This window comes from Lepus europaeus, chromosome 20 (genome assembly GCF_033115175.1).
Source record: "Lepus europaeus isolate LE1 chromosome 20, mLepTim1.pri, whole genome shotgun sequence".
Classification (NCBI taxonomy): domain Eukaryota; kingdom Metazoa; phylum Chordata; class Mammalia; order Lagomorpha; family Leporidae; genus Lepus; species Lepus europaeus.
Window position 1 is genome coordinate 56,880,173 of NC_084846.1, and position 15,185 is coordinate 56,895,357.

The window sequence follows — 15,185 nt, forward strand, 5'->3', positions numbered from 1 at the left end:
TCCCAGTATCCTTTGGATTCAAAAGTGAATTGTTACAAACATGAGGCAACGATGATATTTTTTCCTAGGACAGTGATATTTCTCACAGTAGTGATAAATGACTGCTCTCATCTATCACCAAACATTTGTTCCATGTGAACCCATACTCAAGATAAATGTACTCTCAGGGATCTCAACAAATCAGGATTTTGAGCCTGCAGGATCCTATGCCAGACTGTCAAAATCACATTTCATGCATCCCCTTCCATTCAAAGAATCCACTCCCAAGATGGCCCAAGTCCTTGGGCCCTGCACCCACATGGGAGACCAGGAGAAGCACCTGGCTCCTGCCTTTGGATCAGCATGGTGTGCCAGCTGCAGCGTGCTGGCCACGGCGGCCATTGAGGGGTGAACCAACAGAAAAGGAAGACCTTTCTCTCTGTCTCTCTCTCACACTGTCCACTCTGCCTGTCAAAAAAAAAAAAAAAAAAAGAATCCACTCCCAAAAGTACTGTGCTATGGGGGCTCCCTGAGCCTGCCATAGAGAAACCACAGCCGACATCACTCACCTGCCGCCACTTTACTGGGGACTGCCCCTCCCAGGAAGCAGAGGAAGGGAACTAGAAGCGAGGCCCTAGAGAAGGGTGACTCGGTTTTGGAACTAGCACAGGTAATTGCCTGGTCTTTTAGGATATTTTCATGAAGGATTTATGAACAGCCCATCTGAGGGGACAGAAAGGGAGGAGAATTCATCCACTTCTCCCTGGGGCTACATCTCCTTGACGCAAGCTCAGCCTTCCAGTCCTGTTGTCAGAGTTAACAAGGCATACACGCCACGCTCAGAACACACGGGCACTGCAGTCACTGGCTGGGGCATTTCCGGTTTAAGTGAGAATCCTGCTTTCCACTGGCAATGCTGTTCTTAGGACATTAGCACTCTGGGACTCCCCAGCAGCGACCAGACAAGCCAGAGACTCCCAGATCCAACACACAGGCCAGAGGTCGGAGCACACAGGACTCCTTAGTAGCAGTGTGCCGGTGGTGGCAGCAGCCACAAGGGGTCCACGCTAGGAGGAAGGGGCAGCTCCAGGCCACGGCCCTGAAGCAAGGCAAGGAGTGGAGGCCGAGAGGGTTAGGGGTGTGAAGAGGCAGGGGAAAATGGGCATGGCTGCACAGATGTGACTGATAAATAACCCAACTTCTGTAAAAATGAGCTACAATTCATCATACTACGTCTTCAATGTCAACCATCGCTCCCACTGCACTGGAAACTGGCATTTAGAAGTCATTCAACGTTTCTGCTTGAACATTGTGTAAGTCCTGATTTAAAGGCGCTTCATGGATATGCGTGTAATGAAATAATTTGAAGAATACCACCTTATTTTGTTTAAATTTGTCTTTACTTATTTGAAAGGCAGAGTTACAGAGAGAGGAGGCTGAGGGGGAGGAGGAGGAGGAGGAGAAGAGAGATCTTCCATCCACTGGTTCACTCTCCACTTGGCTGAAAGGCAGGGGGTAGGTTATGCCAAGGCCAGGAGCCCGGAGCTTCTTCCGGGTCTTCCACATGGCTGCAAGGGCCAAACACTTGAGCCATTTTCTGCAGCCTTCCCAGGCGGGTGCATTAGCAGGGAGCTGGATCAGAAGTAGAGCAGCTGGGTCTTCAACAGCGCCTGTGCTGGATGCCAGCATCAGACACTGGCCCCAGACACCTTGTTAAGTAGAGGGCTTTCTAAATGACTACTTTGGTAAAAACAAAGTCCCCTCGCCTGCAAAATCATCACACATATTGCTTTCTGGATGCCTCTGAAAACAAAACAGGAACCTATTAGATGGCCTCCATCAAGTCCTGGAACTATTACTCCGTAAGGAGGAAAAAAATCCATTTTTCAAAAGAAGTGAAAACATTTGTATTTTTATTTAAATGTTTATAAAGCAGATCTATGAGAATGATATAAAAATCTGGCATGTAACTTGACAGTGATACTTTGGAGATTACACAGATTTAGCAAATATCAATTACACAGTTATAAAGAAAACAATATTTTCTAAGCAGATACAAAATATCTAATGAAAAATCAAGGCAAGAAAATGAGTACAATTAACTGGCAATGGAAATCCAATTTAATATGAATTGCACATTACCCTTTACAAGATTTTAAAGGTAAGAATTATTGCAGCCTATTTTATTTGAACAGTCTTACACAGTATCATGATAAAGAAGCCAAATCCAGAAAGGATTAATTTTGACTTCAGGTAGCAAATAAACCCAACATTTGCAATGGCTTAAAGGCAGAAAAAAGCTGTGGAAGTAGGGAAGTGCTCAAGCTCTTTCTAGCCTAAACTGCCTTGCGGGGGAGGGGGCTGGCCTCAATCCTCTGAGGACAGTCGCTAGTCCACATCCCCAGCAGCAAGGAGGAAGCAGCAAGAACACAGGCTGCTGTCCCCTGGGAGACTGGATCTCATTGGGCAGCAGGACAGCCAGCTTCAAGGGAGCTGAGGCGTGGGAAAGGTGGAGCTCGTCAAAGGAGGGGATCCCGACTTCCACTGCTGCCTGGGCTCCGAATCTACAAAGCTGAGCAAGACCTGTACTGAGAAATCTGGAGAGAACATGTTCTCAAGGCTGGCAATTTGGAAACCACACAGAAGCATCTGCTTTTGTGACTGAATTTAACCCATTTAGTCATACGGTTGGGAAAGCTAAAAAATTACTCAGTGTGTGTGGGTCTTGGGCCGAACAAAGGACATTTTTGTCTCAGTTGGACAGAATCTTTGAAAATTCAGCACTTTAAAATTTTCTCCCACTAAAAAAACTGAAGAATCTATTCATTCCAGTAAATCTCACTGTTCAAAGGTAAGAAGAGATTGTATTTTCACTAAAATTACTGCAGTTCCATTTAGAGCTAGTGACAGATACAGAATATATGCCTGACTTTGTTTTACTGACTTATGAACAAGTGAGAGCGGAACATGTCATTTCATGATGACATAATCTTGACACTGGCCTGAGGCTAACATACTCTGTGTAGTAGGTCACAAAATTACCAGATAAATTCAATGTAGCATTTTAGGCTGTTTAAACACGTATTCCAAAATGCGGATTCTATAGACTGCTGCAGCTATAATTAGTTCAGTGTTTACAGTATTCCTAAAGAAATACCTATGAGTTTTATTTATGGTACTTTATTTAAAATATCACCTAAGAAACCTTAAGCTTCATAAATAAACTTCTTTTGCGGGGAAAACTCTCCATATAGAATCTATTATGAAATAGTTTCATGGCAAAAGGCAATTAAAAAGAATGAAGGCTATATCATATCACACTAGACAAATAAAAAACTGCTATATTCTCGAAGCCCTTTTACACAAATATATTTCATAATCTGACTGATGCTAAGTATAAATATACCTGAAGCTACTGTCACAGAATTTTGAAAGTAAAATTCCTTAAGTGAGGGATATGCTAATTTACAAAAATTAACCAGGTCGTGTAACACCAGATCTCATTAGCCATCTTTATGTATGTAGCCCAAAATAATTCTCTCAGATAAATATTTATAAATATAATTTATTCATACTTTTACATATTTTAAAATTTAAATAAAAATCTCACATGTAGACTATCTGGGCTGATTTCCATATATGCTTTGAAAAATAAATGTTAGCATGAATATAGTCATATTTAAATATGACTTTAAAGATTCTTACTAGAGAAGACACTAAGTCTGTACATAAAAGCTAAGTAGCATGACATAACTCACGGTTATTTTCCTCATAGGAAAAAGTTACTAGATTTTCTTTGCATAGAATTAAAACTGGGTATATTTTCTATATTCTTCTAATTTTCTCAGGGGTGCTTCTCAAAACACCCATCAGGGCACAAGTCACTGCTCTGAAGTTAACACCCCATTCTCACATTTACCAGCAGCAGAAATCAGTCCTACCTCTGAGGACAGCAGAATGATGTGAAAAAATACTTACTAGGAAAAATAATGATTCACAAAAATAATCACATAAGCAGTAGAAGCATTAAAATCAATTTCATTTTTAGAAAGGCTTTAAACACTTAACATAATAATTTACTACATTTACCCTACAACTTCAAGATTATCTCATTTTTATAAGACTGAAAAGGAGATATTATCATTTTGAACAATTATGTCTTTCATACATTTTCAGAAGTTCTTTTATATTTTCAAAGGCTTCTTTTTTGATACTTTTATTTATATTGCGGGCTACTTATTATAAACATGCAACAATATACTTGAGTAGTCATCTAACTTTTAGAACTATTTCACTGTATTTCCAAATTGAATGGTTAGGGTACGGTATTCAGTGAGTGAAATTTGAGGAGCAAGACGGTATTGAAAATATCTTCAAGTATGACAGTGTGTATAGGTATTTACCCTTAAAAGTTATCATCCAATTGAATTCCAACCATGGACAAGTGATCCCCAAGAGGGAAGAAATATAATTAAATAAAGAACACAGAGAACCCAACTGAAAAATACGAGATATTAAAATTCACCAAGCAGAGAACATCAGAGAGTCTTGAGTAGCTCATCAAACCGACAATGCAATGGTGGGAAAACAGCTGGTGGTGGGAAAGGTAGAGCCTGCTAAAGAAAAGTCCTTCTATTTTTGGCAGCTGGATTAAAGTCAGTGGGTAAGTTCAGAAATGTTACAATTTCCTGGAGAGGAATGCATATAATTGCATCTTGGCTGAAATTTTCCATCTTAATAAGAGTCAATGGAAAAACACATAGAGCATTCTAAGATTTGAACAAAACACAATTTGAGGTGGAATGTCAGCACCAAAAACTTACAGGCATAATCTGTATGATCCTGTCTCTACAGTAGATCTGTAATTAACCACTTATCCTCACACCCTTCATGCCGTAAACTGCTCCGTAATGAATGGTTGTGCAGGCAGGAGGGATGGTCTGGCAGAGAAAGGGAGATAACCAGCCCCACTGGCATTATTAAAAGATTCTGCAGAACCTCAGTAACTTATCGGCACTGCTGCGGCTCTCTATCTACCGCAGGGCTTCACTGCACAGGGAGGCACACAGACTGCTTGGGGTCCCCAGGCTCCTGTTGCAGTAAAGTGACTGGACTGCCCAATGAGCAGTATTGTATTTATGACTGACGGACACAAACCACCGTCAAGAATGCCAGTGTCATCCTACAAAAGAGGAAACGTCTTTTATGCCTGGGGATGGAGCAGAGGCTATGCAGCTGAGTAGTTACAACCGTGGCTTCTAAAATATGTTACCTGGACTTGGAGGTTCACTCTGCCACTTTCTAACTGTGTGGACTTGGGCAAAAAGGTAAGTGATGCTCTTTCTAACCTTCAGCTCCTCATACACAAAATGAGGATGGTACCTATCTCATGGGAGTTGTTTTGAGTATTCAATGGGATAACACAAGTGACTGCTTAGCATGGTGCATGGTACATTATAATCCTTCACTGAACATAATCTGTAAAACCCCATACCAGCGAGAGTGGTGTTGGCTAACGTGTGGTGACAACTATTGTTTGTCTAACAACAATTACACAGTCCCCAGAATTGGTACCATATCTGAGACGGCAGTTTGGGAACCCAAATATTATGGAGTCCTCTCCCTGATCAACATGTTAATATGAAAATGAAAGTGCTCTGTACACGAGAAAGAGTAAATTTTCATGAGGTATGCATTATCAGCATGTATATCATGTCTCCAGTGCACTTTTAAAATAATTTCATGTTTGTCTTTTAAATTTGCTTTTATCATAAAATCACATTGCTTCATACAATTAGCTACATTCTTCACATCCTATCTTATGAGAGAAATACAGGAATGTTACTATGCACCTTATGTAGATGCTACTGTAATGTATCATTTCTTAAAAATGATGTATGCTTATGCATTTCTATTTCTTAAGTTGGATAATAATTAAAAATTTAAGCTTCAGAAAAAAATGTATTCAATGAATTATATTAAAAGCTTAAAATGTTGCTGGTTTGCATAGTATTTTTAACATTATGCCATATCTATATTGCTAACCATGACTATTTTTGCCCGAGTATGAAGTAGTTAAAATAACACTTGTGTTACAGTTGTGCAAAACAAAAACAAAACATACCTAAAGTTAAACAATATGCTGACTACAAAAATTCATATTGGCAACATGTGACACTTGTGAAAATTAACTTGAAGAAAATTCTGTCACTAATTTGACTGCACTCTCATTTCACAGGTATCAACCTGCCTCACTGACAGCACACCTAGAGCGGAACACAGAGGAAGTCCTCCACACACCTTCCCGTGGCAGCAGGGAGCGCCACTCAGCGTCACATCACCGTGACCCGCTCCGGGGAGAGCTGCGGGATCGCTCCAGCAATGTCTTCTTCCGGAAACTGGCTCTTTTCCCAGCCTTTCTTGATTCTTTTTAGCTTTCGGTTTATGCATGGAAAGAGCAAAATGATCTTACCCAGAATGACAACTGAGGGCAACACCAGAGCAAGAACAAAGTTTGGCGGCGTGTAGAACCTGTAGTACTCTTCCTCGAAAGCTCGCTTCCAGCCGTAAATTAGGACATGGAGAGTGCTTATGAGCAGCGCCACATACCCCAGTGTAGACTTGAGCACGGGCAGGGAAAAGGAAGCAAAGAGTAAGGAAAAAAATCAGTCAGACTTGTGGACCAAGCCTTCCAGATACCCCAGCTTCACGTCTCAATAAAACGGAATTAAACACTTTCTAACCACTTCTTAGATTCCACCTATAGAGCTGTATTGACTTATTAATATGCATAACTTATTTTACACAAAGAAGGCCACAATGTGTACATTTAACATTCTGATAATTGCATGTATTCTATCAGGGTCATTTTCCTTATGTCTTTAAATATGAACCATTCATTGATACTGCATAATATGCTATTAAATGCATGTGCATAATTTAGTTAACCATTTCTTTTTGTTGATTATTTACTGTTTTTTCAACTATAAATGATGCCACTTTAGACCCTTTTCAATGTCTTTATCAGATAGTAGTGGGATTATTGGTCACAATGTGTAGCTTTTCCTTGTGTGTTGATAAACTCTGCTAGCTTTTCTTTCATAAAGGTGATCCACATCCCCAGAGTGGTGTACACAAGGGAACTTACAAGTTTATAGAAAATTAAAAAATAAGCTTATTTGGGTGCAAAAATTTTGAAATCCATGCATAGTGTTTCATAATAAAGACTTCTTATATATGTGAGTATGTATATGTATACATACATATAAATACATAATAAACACATATATGATAAAATTACTTGCTGAAGAGCATTCTCATGGGCATATAGACATGCACACAAACATATATATGTATATATACACACCACTAGTTATAGGTAAATATGAAAAATTCTGCACTATTAATATGTAATATAAATGGCAATTAAACGTAAGGCTTTAATGTCAATACTAAATGGAATTGAGAATATTTAAGTCAGGCAGTTTATAGGTTGAATTCTAAAATCTTAGCATTCTTTGATCCCCTAAATTATTGTGTTTAAGATTGCTTACTCAGGCCAGCGCTGTGGCTCACTAGGCTAATCCTCCGCCTGCAGCGCCAGCACCCTAGGTTCTAGTCCCAGTTGGGGCACCGGATTCCATCCCGGTTGCTCCTCCTCCAGTCCAGCTCTCTGCTGTGGCCGGGGAAGGCAGTGGAGGATGGCCCAAGTGCTTGGGCCCTGCACCCGTATGGGAGACCAGGAGAAGCGCCTGGCTCCTGGCTTCAGATAGGCGTAGCGCACCAGCCGTAGTGGCCACTTGGGGGGTGAACCAATGGAAAAAGGAAGAGCTTCCTCTCTGTCTCTCTCTCTCACTGTCTAACTCTGCCTGTCAAAAAAAATTGCTTACTTTGAGAAATGGTGCAGGTTACAAAAAGTAGTATTATATCAGTATAATGATGTAATGTCTAACTTCACAGGGCAAAATACCCACTCATGCAGGCAAAGTGATTGCAATTACTCATCTAAATTTGCAATGATAATTTGTATCTGTCTAGCACCTTTTATCAGAGAATTTTCAATTTCTTCTTAGGTGTGATTAAACTGGTAGTTGGGAAAATATTCATTTTCTCTTCTTCAGAAAGGGAAAATGAGTTTAGACAAGGGTTATGTCCTGAATTTGAATGACATTTTTCGTGATTTTTTTTTTTTAAAGCTCAAACAGACAAAGAAAGGAAACAAAAATATACTACCAAGGGACACTCATGCACATGTCGTACTATAAACAATTTGCATTTAATCAAGATATATATTTTGTGATATGTAAGTTGGGTCTAAGTTTGAGCTATATGTTTTTAAAATATACAAACTAATTATATAGGTATTACTGGGGAAGGCGAAGGTTTAACTACTGAAGTTCTGAACTCCTATGCATCCACATACAGCTGTTATAGTAAATGAATCACTAAGAGGAGTCCTAAGGCTGGCCGCTGCCATGTCCATGAACCTCGTCACCTGGCTTGACACTGCTTGTATTTGTGCGTAGTTTGTACACAGACTCACATTTATTTAAAATGCTTGACTTACTTGTTCCCCACTTGAATTCAAATGAATGATTTTTGTTCTGGACAGATTAAGATGAGTCAAGACAAAAAATACGTTTTCCTTTATTTAGCCAATAATAAATTAACTTGGCAATTACTTTATTATTTTTCTCTCTAAAATAACCTTCATCTTGCCTTTCAAATAAACAAATAAATCTTAAAAAAAGAACCTGTATCGTCACATGTTTGGGGGTGCTGTCAGCGCCTTCGGGACACTGAGGGTCTTGTCTTGCACTGACGATGCTGCACTGGTTCTAAGCTGGTTTCCTGCCACGCGTTCCCCAAGATGCATGCACAGATACAGCCCCCGAAGGCACTCTCTCTAGAGGGAGCATGTTTTCTAAAAATTTTATTTCAGACTAGTTCTAAATTTCCAAATATACAGGAATCGTGAGGCAGTAATGGCTCTAAGGAGCAGGTTTAAAATGCAGCTTAAGAACGAACTCCATGCAGCCCCAGTCCTCACCAAACAAAGCCACACACACCTGAATGAAACTGAATTCCCTCCAGTTGAGCGCGTTGCTCACGGAGGGGATGGAAGTGACTGCCAGCAGGGAAAGCAGGCCCAGGCTCATGATGCCGAAGGAGATGTACATTTCGATCCTCCAGACCTCCTCCTCGTTCCAGGAGTTCTCGATGTTGGCATGGACCTGATAAAGAAGGCGGATGTGAACGTCCACGATCTGCTGCGACAGTGACTGAGCACCGAGTTCCCCCTCCATCACACACGAACACACTTGAGTTGTACTAAATCAACACTCTGGGGACCTCGTTACTGTTCAGAGTAGAAGGGAGAGTTAAATGTCAGGACTCAGCCCTTCTGCTCATGTCATTGTATCTGTGATATCCTCCTGTTACAGGGAACCTGGAGTCCAAGACTATGAAATACCAAGAAGTGCTGGCAGTCACACTTGGGTTTGAGGTACTTTCACAAGCTGGTTTAAACTTGGTAGACTACTCGGGGTACATTCTGGTCTTAATTCAGCTTAGAATTCAGGCAGGCAGTTTCTTTCTTTAAAAAATATTATTTATTATTATTATTATTATTTTGACAGGCAGAGTGGACAGTGAGAGAGGGAGACAGAGAGAAAGGTCTTCCTTTGCTGTTGGTTCACCCTCCAATGGCCGCCACGGCCAGCGTACTGCACTGATCCGAAGGCAGGAGCCAGGTGCTTCTCCTGGTCTCCCACAGGGTGCAGGGCCCAAGCACTTGGGCCATCTTCCACTGCCCTCCCTGGCCACAGCAGAGAGCTGGCCTGGAAGAGGGGCAATCAGGACAGGATCCTGCACCCCGACTGGGACTAGAATCCGGTGTCCTGGCACCGCAAGGCGGAGGATTAGCCTATTGAGCCACGGCGCCGGCCCTAAAAATATTATTTATTATTTTTAAAAATGTGTTGAAGGGGTGGGGTAGAGAGAGAGATGAAAGAGAGAATCTTCCATATGCTGGTTCACTCCCTAAATGCCCACAACAGCTCAGGCTAGACCAGGCCAAAAACCCCAGGAGCCTGGAACTCCCATCTAGGTCTCCCACGAGGTGGCGGGGACCCAAGAAGTTCACTCATCCCAGGCTTCCTGCACAATAGCAGGAAGCTGGAACTGGAAGTAGAGCCAGGCACTCTGATCCGGGAGCAGTGGCTTAACAGGCTGTGCGAGTGCCCACCCCCAGGCAGGAAGTTTCCGGACTACTTTTATAGCTTCCTGCCTCACCCAATTAATGTAGCTGAATTGACTTATCTCTTTCTTCTTACCTCCTCTTCTCAGGAAACTGGGTTTTCCCTGAGGACAAAGCTCTATGAGGCAAATATTTACTTGAATTGGTGTACAGCGGCTGTATTTGGATACAGTATTTTTCCAAATGTGAAACAAGTACTAGAAGTTGCATAGGTAGGTCAGGATGCCCCGGATGCTTGTAAAATGCAAAGTATTTTATGCGTTTGTTTTGTTGCAACGTCCTTGGCTTTCATTGAGAAATGCTACACCAAAGAGCTTCAGTGAAATCCCTCACACTGTATTTGCAGAATGGGAATTACTGCGGAAAATCCACTTACCCTTCCATGAAGGTATTTTTCCTGCTGCGTGGTAACAAGAGCCTTTTAAGTAATGGGGTCTCCTTTTTCATTGTTTCAGAAATCACCAAGCCAAAGCAGAGCTGTGTGAACACTCTGAACCAGCACAGATATGTTCTTTCTTTTCCCCCGATGTATGTTTTCTACTCTTTTTATGTTTTTATTGGTTCTAATTTTATTGTCCATGTTTACTGACAGTTGCTTGATCATTTCGTGGACTGCCAATTATAAAATTACATTAAGATATATATGCTGGAGCCGGTACTGTGGCATAGCCGCCACCTGCAGTGCCGGCATCCCATGAGTGCCCATCTGAGACCCAGCTGCTCCACTTGCAATCCAGCTCTCTGCTATGGCCTGGGAAAGCAGCTAAAAATGGCCCAACTCCTTGGGCCCCTGCACCCACGTGGGAGACCCAGAAGAAGCTCCTGGTTCCTGGCTTGAGATGGGCCCAGTTCTTGCCATTGTGGCCATTTGGATGGTGAACCAGCAGATGGAAGATCTCTCTCTAACTCTGTCTTTCAAATAAATAAATCTTTTTTTTTTAAATCTACCATATTAAAAAAAGATATATAATGCTGTTGTAACATAAATGATTAATGTTATCATTCAATGATAAAAGCAACCACTGCAATCATAACACTATGGAAAAAAATAAAAATCAATGTTTTATTTATTAAATTATATTCTGCAAAGTAAGAGATGGCAGCAGCTTCTAACCTGATGTTGACTTACCCAAATAATTCTTATTTTTTTATTAAAACTGTTTATATTTATTTGAGAAGCAAAGACAGACAGAACTCCCATCTATGGTTTACCCTTCTAAATGCCCACAATAGCCTTAATCTGGGGCTGAAGGCTGGGAGCTGGGGATTCAGTCCATGTCTCCCCTGTGAGTGGCAGAGACCCAAGCACTTGAGCCATCCTCACTGCAGACAGAAGTGGAGCCTGGTATCAATCTTAAGCATTCTGATATGGGACACAGGCATCCTAACCAGCATCTTTTTTTTTTTTTTTTTTTTTTTTTTTTAAACATGGAGCTACAGAGAGAGGTAGAGACAGAGAGGTCTTCCATCTGCTGGTTTACTCCCCAGATGGTCGCAACGGCCGGAGCTGCGCAGATCCGAAGCCAGGGGCCAGGAGCCTCTTCCAGGTCTCCCACATGGGTGTAGGGGCCCAAGTACTTGGACCACCCTCCACTGCCTTCCCAGGCCACAGCAGAGAGCTGGATTGGAAGAGGAGCAGCTGGGATCAGAACCCACGCCCACATGGGATGCTAGTGCCTCAGGCCAGGGCCTTAACCCGCTATGCCAGAGTGCCGGCCTGCAGCCAGCATCTTAATGATAGGCCAAACCTCACCCTTGGCCAGAATACTGTTCAGAGTACAGTTCTTTTCCTCCCTAAATAAACCAAAAGAAAACATGCATTAGGAGGTATGCACGACATCACAGTCTGTACTAGCAAAGGCATTCACTGGCGTCAGATGAGTAGCAAGCAGAAGCTCAGTACCTGCTGGTAAGCCATGTTGAGAAACAGGTATCTTTCTGACCGTCTCATTGGTAAGCAGAGGCTGTAGGCAACGTGGACAACAGTGAAGAAAAAACTTAGTAATCCGAGCTGTTTCCTGCACTGCAACCAGGTCTCCAGCCAAGGCGGAAATCTCCTGTACTTGGTGCCATAATAAAGTTGATAGGCAGCTGCCAGGAGCCCTGCTAGGTACACCAGGGACAGCAGGGTAATGGCAACGACAGGCAAGGTTTTATTCACAACCTCAACAGGGATCTTGTAAAAGTCACTCTGCTGATTTCTCGCATATGGGTGGACCACATCTCTGACAAAGGAGTAAAGGAAGAAAAACGTGGCCAAGCTTATGGCCACCACTACTGGCCCCCTCCAGAGGGTAAACAGTCGCAGGGGTAAATTTTCAATCTCTCTGGCAGATGATAAAGATCCCAAGTCAACGGGGATGAAATTCAATTGACGGGCAAGTTCAATGACCTGCTGTCGAGCCTGAATATTGTTGCTGCATATATAAACCTGCAGAGAGAACAAAAAGACTCATCATTAATGACTGTTGTTGTATGTGTGTGTTTTAATCTGAAAGATAAGTCAGAGTCACAGAGAGAGAGGTGGGTGGGGAGAGAGGGAGAGAGAGAGTGAGAGACACAGAGAGAGAGAGAATCTTCCATCTGCTGGTTCATTCTCCAAATGGCTGCAACGGCCAGGGCTGTGCCAGGCCAAAGCCAGGAGCCAGGAGCTTCTTCTGGGTCTCCCACAGGGGTACTGGGACCCAAGCAATTGGGCCATCCTCCACTGCTTTCCCAGGTGCATCAAAAGCGAGCTGGATCGGAAGTGGAGCAGCTGGGACACAAAACGGTGCCCACATGGGATGCCGGAGCTGCAGGCAGCGACTTTACCCACTACGCCAGGACACCAGCCCCTAATGATTGTTGTTTAAAATAATGGCAGTGGGCACATGCTCCTCTCAATCTCATCACTTCGGACAGCCTTGAGTGATGCAAATGATTCAAGTTAAGGAGGGAAAGCATTTATTAGCCTATTATTAATAGATTAGAAATGGTGCCGTAAAAACAAAAAAGTCCTTGTCACCTGGGGATGACATGGGGGAAAAAAGTGGGACGATCCAGCTGCAACCCGGGATCCTTAGACGAGAGTCCTCAGGAGTAGCGAGCCAGGTGGAAAAAAAGGTGGCGCTGTCTGGGTCGCAGGGCAAAGCCTCCCTTCCAGCAGTGCAGGTGGACTCTAAGCTGCTGGCTCTGCCTCTCTCCCTGAGGCTCTCTAACTAACTCCCCTAGGAAAGCGGGGGTGGTGGCTCTCCCTGCTTTGGGGACAATCTTTGTTCTAGAATTACAGTGATTCTGCCTACAAAAGTGGTTGCGAGTGCTGCTCAGATACAGATACTCAGCAGGAGACAAGATGGATACGGCCTCAGCAAAGAAAACCTCAACACTTTGTCACGATGCTGGGCAATGTGTCTGACACTTACCTTTAGGCTTAGAAACCAACTTGGCTGAGTATCCCTGAAAAACCATGGCCAGTCTCAGGTATATTACTTCATGGGTCATATATGGGCTAGAGAAAGACTGCTGCAGAGTCTCCAAGAAATGTCTGGGAAAACAAACTCCTAAATATGTCCCTGAAGATGTTTGTATAAGGGCTCTGAAATACGCCACACTGATCCTATTTACATAAGGGGGATGATGGCAGGGCTCTTTGGTTTGTTAGTCTTGACTAACATCAGCCAAAAGAATGACAAATCCTATACTATCAAAAAACACTCATGAACTTCTAAAATGGAAGTCCTTTAATGCTAAAGAAATAAGGAAAAATAATTTATGAGCATGGTGACAACAGTAAACTTTTTTTTTCATTTAGGAATAAAATGTCTATAGACTACAAAATCTTATAATAAATCTAAAAGGATGAATCAAACATTCAAAATAAGGGCACCAGCACTTTGAGAATACAAATCAAACTACTAACATAGCTTATTTTGGATTTAATCATTGTTACATAATTTTATCTGTTAAACATTTTAAGCAATCACAAATGTAGATAAAGGATTAAATCCAGGCTTGTCTCACAGGTCCTAGCTGTATTTCACTTGATCCATAGCTATTGATAAACTTCAGCAGAGATGCAAAAAGAAAACAGAAAAGAGTATACCAATAGGCTCCAGGAAAGTACAGGTTGTTTTGCTGGCCTTTGCAACAGATTTGACAATGAAATGGGTATGATGAGTCTGATGTACAGCACACAACACCACTAACTTCACATTTATGTTGTAGGGAATCCACTCCACTGTCTTTACAGACAGGAGTAATAAATGCATTTTATCATAGTGCTCAATCACAATGCATATCTTTACAAGATTTTTAGGGCATCCTATTTTATGTCTCATGGAAACACTCATATCACAAAGATACGGACAGAACTCGCCACCTGCTGTATTCTCAAGTAGAATTAGATAAAGTGCTACATAGATTTGAATGCTCAGAGGGAAGCTAAAAGACATCCAGCCTGTCTTTACTTGCATAGATTAAAATCTATCCTTAAAAAAACTCCAACTGTACTTTTTAAAATCCTATGAATATTTTATCTATGTATAATAAAAAGGCTCTCGTAAAGCATTCTTCTTGAGATTCATGTCTCGCTCGGAGGTGGAATACCGTGGGAACAAATTTTGGCAGGGAAGGGAGAGGGAGGAAAAGAGCAAGAAGAAAACAGGTTTGTTATTGTTTCTGTGTTCAGGGGAGCCAGGAGAGACCCAGTGCAAGGAACCTCATTATTCACCGGCCAGCACCGTCTTGCCTTTAATTAACTGGCTGTGTCAGGGCAGACCAGGTGACTTTCGTTGCTTTCCATATGGCTTTGAGAATGGAAATGAGTCCCTACGATATCAGGACATGCATTTCCAGACACTCATATGTAGTTTACAAAACAATCACTGAAGGGAGTCAGAATTTGTTTTTAAATGTCTGGTATTTGTTTAACTATAAAACACCAGATGAGTAACGGTAAAATTTACAAATA

General features: G+C 42.0%; 1 protein-coding gene across 5 annotated transcripts in view; it reads right to left on the reverse strand.

Annotated features, from left to right (window-relative positions):
- Window positions 1-2,290: 2,290 nt before the first annotated feature.
- The window catches only part of STEAP2 (STEAP2 metalloreductase), a 29,291-nt gene continuing 16,396 nt past the window's right edge, over window positions 2,291-15,185 (reverse strand). For all 5 annotated transcript variants that reach the window (XM_062179260.1, XM_062179262.1, XM_062179259.1 and 2 more), the window contains exons 4-6: window positions 12,141-12,668; window positions 9,048-9,212; window positions 2,291-6,599 (exon numbers count right to left, since the gene is read on the reverse strand). In XM_062179260.1, the coding sequence (XP_062035244.1) occupies window positions 6,312-6,599; window positions 9,048-9,212; window positions 12,141-12,668 (981 nt within the window). In that variant the 3' untranslated portion in view covers window positions 2,291-6,311. The remainder of the gene's footprint in view (window positions 6,600-9,047; window positions 9,213-12,140; window positions 12,669-15,185) is intronic.